The 2,714-nt window shown below is 42.8% G+C and overlaps 1 protein-coding gene across 1 annotated transcript; it reads left to right on the forward strand.

Annotated features, from left to right (window-relative positions):
* Positions 1–1,460: 1,460 nt before the first annotated feature.
* On the forward strand, positions 1,461–2,453 carry LOC117301708 (ficolin-2-like). Its single transcript, XM_033785733.1, has one exon. The coding sequence runs from the start codon at positions 1,461–1,463 to the stop codon at positions 2,451–2,453; it is 993 nt and encodes a 330-aa protein (XP_033641624.1).
* The last annotated feature ends 261 nt before the right edge of the window (positions 2,454–2,714 follow it).

Genomic DNA, 2,714 nt, shown 5'->3' on the forward strand with positions numbered 1-2,714 from the left:
AGTATTTTATTAAAATGTCAGAATGATTTGAAATGTCGGGCATGATACATCTACAACTACAAAACATTCGTTCAACTTCATTGGACAATTATATTTACAAATTAAGTCCCTTTATAATTTCTCCTTTTTGTTGACCAACAATATTAGCAAAAGATTGCCGTTGACCAGCATTGCGGAGCATCATCCGGCATTGAGCAACGCCGTCCGTCAGGCACGGTTGACCGGCTAGTGTTGTGTCGAGCTCACGCTGAATTTTTATACAATTATCCTCGTATGTTGGGTTTGATTTCATCTATTGATATTGACAATTTCAGAAGTACATTGCAGTCTCTTACGGCTAATTTAATGTGAAGTTTGAAAATGAAATAGTGATTTGGGGTTTTTGTTTTCCAACTGCATCTTTCAAACTTATTGATTCGGAAATGTCAGGCTTGATACATCTACAAATTTAAGACCATCTTTTTCCCACCCCTTTTTTCAGAATTCAATCATTCAGTAAACAAATCTTCACTCCTGTACAAATATGAAAAATAATTGTGTTGTGCCGTGAAGATTTCACACACAACAGCGCATTATTGCACCAAAGGTCGTATTCCCTGACGCATTGATAACTTTGCATGCGTAATGCTCTTTATTTTATAAGGGGCCATGCTAAAGTGCGCCCTCTTGAGATATATTCATTTTGTTTTCTAAGACGGAGATCAGTAGCGTGTGCCAGTCTCAAGCCGGATGTCTCTTCATTCAATAAATACATTATAACAGAGAGCATTTGTTTTGATTTGTTTGTGTACAGAACCAGTGTCTTCTTAATGTAACATCAGTAATTAGATTAGACATGGTACTTATACAGTCACTCCAAAGACCCAAAGTTTGGTCGTTAAATTGCAGGTACAACTTATGACTCAATATTTCACTATCACTGGTCTGTTGTCTACGGTAATGTTAACGAGTGGCATGTTATTCTTTTGTTTTCAGCCTACACCTCACGGCAGCGTGTGTAGAGTGTGATTCCTTTTAGATTCAGTCACCCGTACGATGTACCGCACCAACGCACGGGCCTACTTGATATTTTAATATCAACACATCGCTTCCTTTTGTCATTTAAACTAACAGGAACAGGCAGAGTTAATGAGCTCAGTATACAACGCGTTGCAACGGTCAAAAACGCGTTGTGGAAATAAATTACCCAACTTATTTTTTTACAACGCTTGCCAACGCCTCTGCCGTTGCAACGCGTTGCAACGCGTTGGGCTATATTGATACGGCGCCTTAGGCAACGGGTAGACTATAAAAGCCGCGGTCGCAGACTTGGAACCAAGCCTATCATTATGTAGGTTAGTGAGCACACGTAGGATGCTTTGCAAACAGACTCATATGTAAACTGTCTCTTCAAATCTACACAAACACAGTTGATCATTGATATTCTAGTTTTGAAGTCACAATCTACCACGGACGTCAACATGGAGATGTATGTGATAGTCTTGTATCTAGTCTACATGTTTCAGAAGGGGCAATGTGGTTATTGTCAGAGATTTGAGACCGAGATGGTGTTTCACAGTGCAAACAACCGTGGTATGGTCAACCACACATTTCAGACGAAGATGGTATCTTCGCCAGTGCTGTGCGGTCGAGATTGCAGTTCGATACCGCAGTGCACATCTTTCAACTATAACAAAATTGAGGGATTTTGTGAGCTGAACAATGCAACAAGAATGATTTATCCAGCTGACTTTGTTGAGATACAAGGTACTGTATACTACGATGAAAACATGGATACCGTTGCGTTTTCGCTGTCTGATTTAGATAATAGCAGTTGTAAGATGCTACACCGGGCTGGACATCATAGCAGTGGTATCCACACCATTTACCCTTTGGGTATACCAGCCGGCCTGGATGTCTACTGCGATATGGCGACCGATGGAGGAGGCTGGGCGGTCTTCCAGCGTCGCAAAGACGGCACTGTTGACTTCTATCGCGCATGGGGGGACTACCAGTCCGGCTTCGGTGATCCCTCGGGTGAGTTCTGGCTCGGGAATGATATCCTGCGTAAATTAACCGAGTTGTCCCCGGGACGGTGGCAACTTCGGGTGGATCTCCGCGACTGGGACAACACCGACGTTTTCGCGACTTATAATGGGTTCTCCGTTACCGGTGAGGACTATGTTCTCCATCTAGACTCCTACGTGGATCAAGGTGGAGCGGGCGACTCTCTTCTATCCCACAACGGAAGGAAATTCTCGACAACGGACCGCGACAATGACGAGGCTTCGTGGAGTTGTGCGGACGATTGGCATGGAGCATGGTGGTATGAACAATGTTTTGCTTCTCACCTTAACGGCGTGTACCTCCCTGGTCCAGAAAAGGTATACAGGAGAGGCATAGCATGGGCATCTTGGAAAGGACTTGCGTACTCACTAAAGGAATGCAGCATGAAAATACGCGAAATTGTGTAAGCTCGATGTTCGTTTGATTCACACCTTTATGGGTAACTTGGAAAGGGTCAAAAATATATCAAGAAGAAAATAATTATGACACTGCAAAGGGATCCATTTTAGAAGCAGAGCTTGCAGGCAATGGTCCCTTAAGACATGCATTTGCATTGCGCCAAAGAAAAACTTTATAACAATTCTGTGAACCGCGTGGCACTCAAACGTTTTGACTCTATAGCGTCAATATTTTGAAACTACATGTACGTGGTTTATTTCCCGCTTATT

Source organism: Asterias rubens, chromosome 17, assembly GCF_902459465.1.
Source record: "Asterias rubens chromosome 17, eAstRub1.3, whole genome shotgun sequence".
Taxonomy (NCBI): domain Eukaryota; kingdom Metazoa; phylum Echinodermata; class Asteroidea; order Forcipulatida; family Asteriidae; genus Asterias; species Asterias rubens.

What these genes read in the sequence shown, in the direction of transcription:
- LOC117301708 (XM_033785733.1), top strand. Translation starts at nt 1,461, where the DNA reads ATGGAGATGTATGTGATAGTCTTGTATCTAGTCTACATGTTTCAGAAG.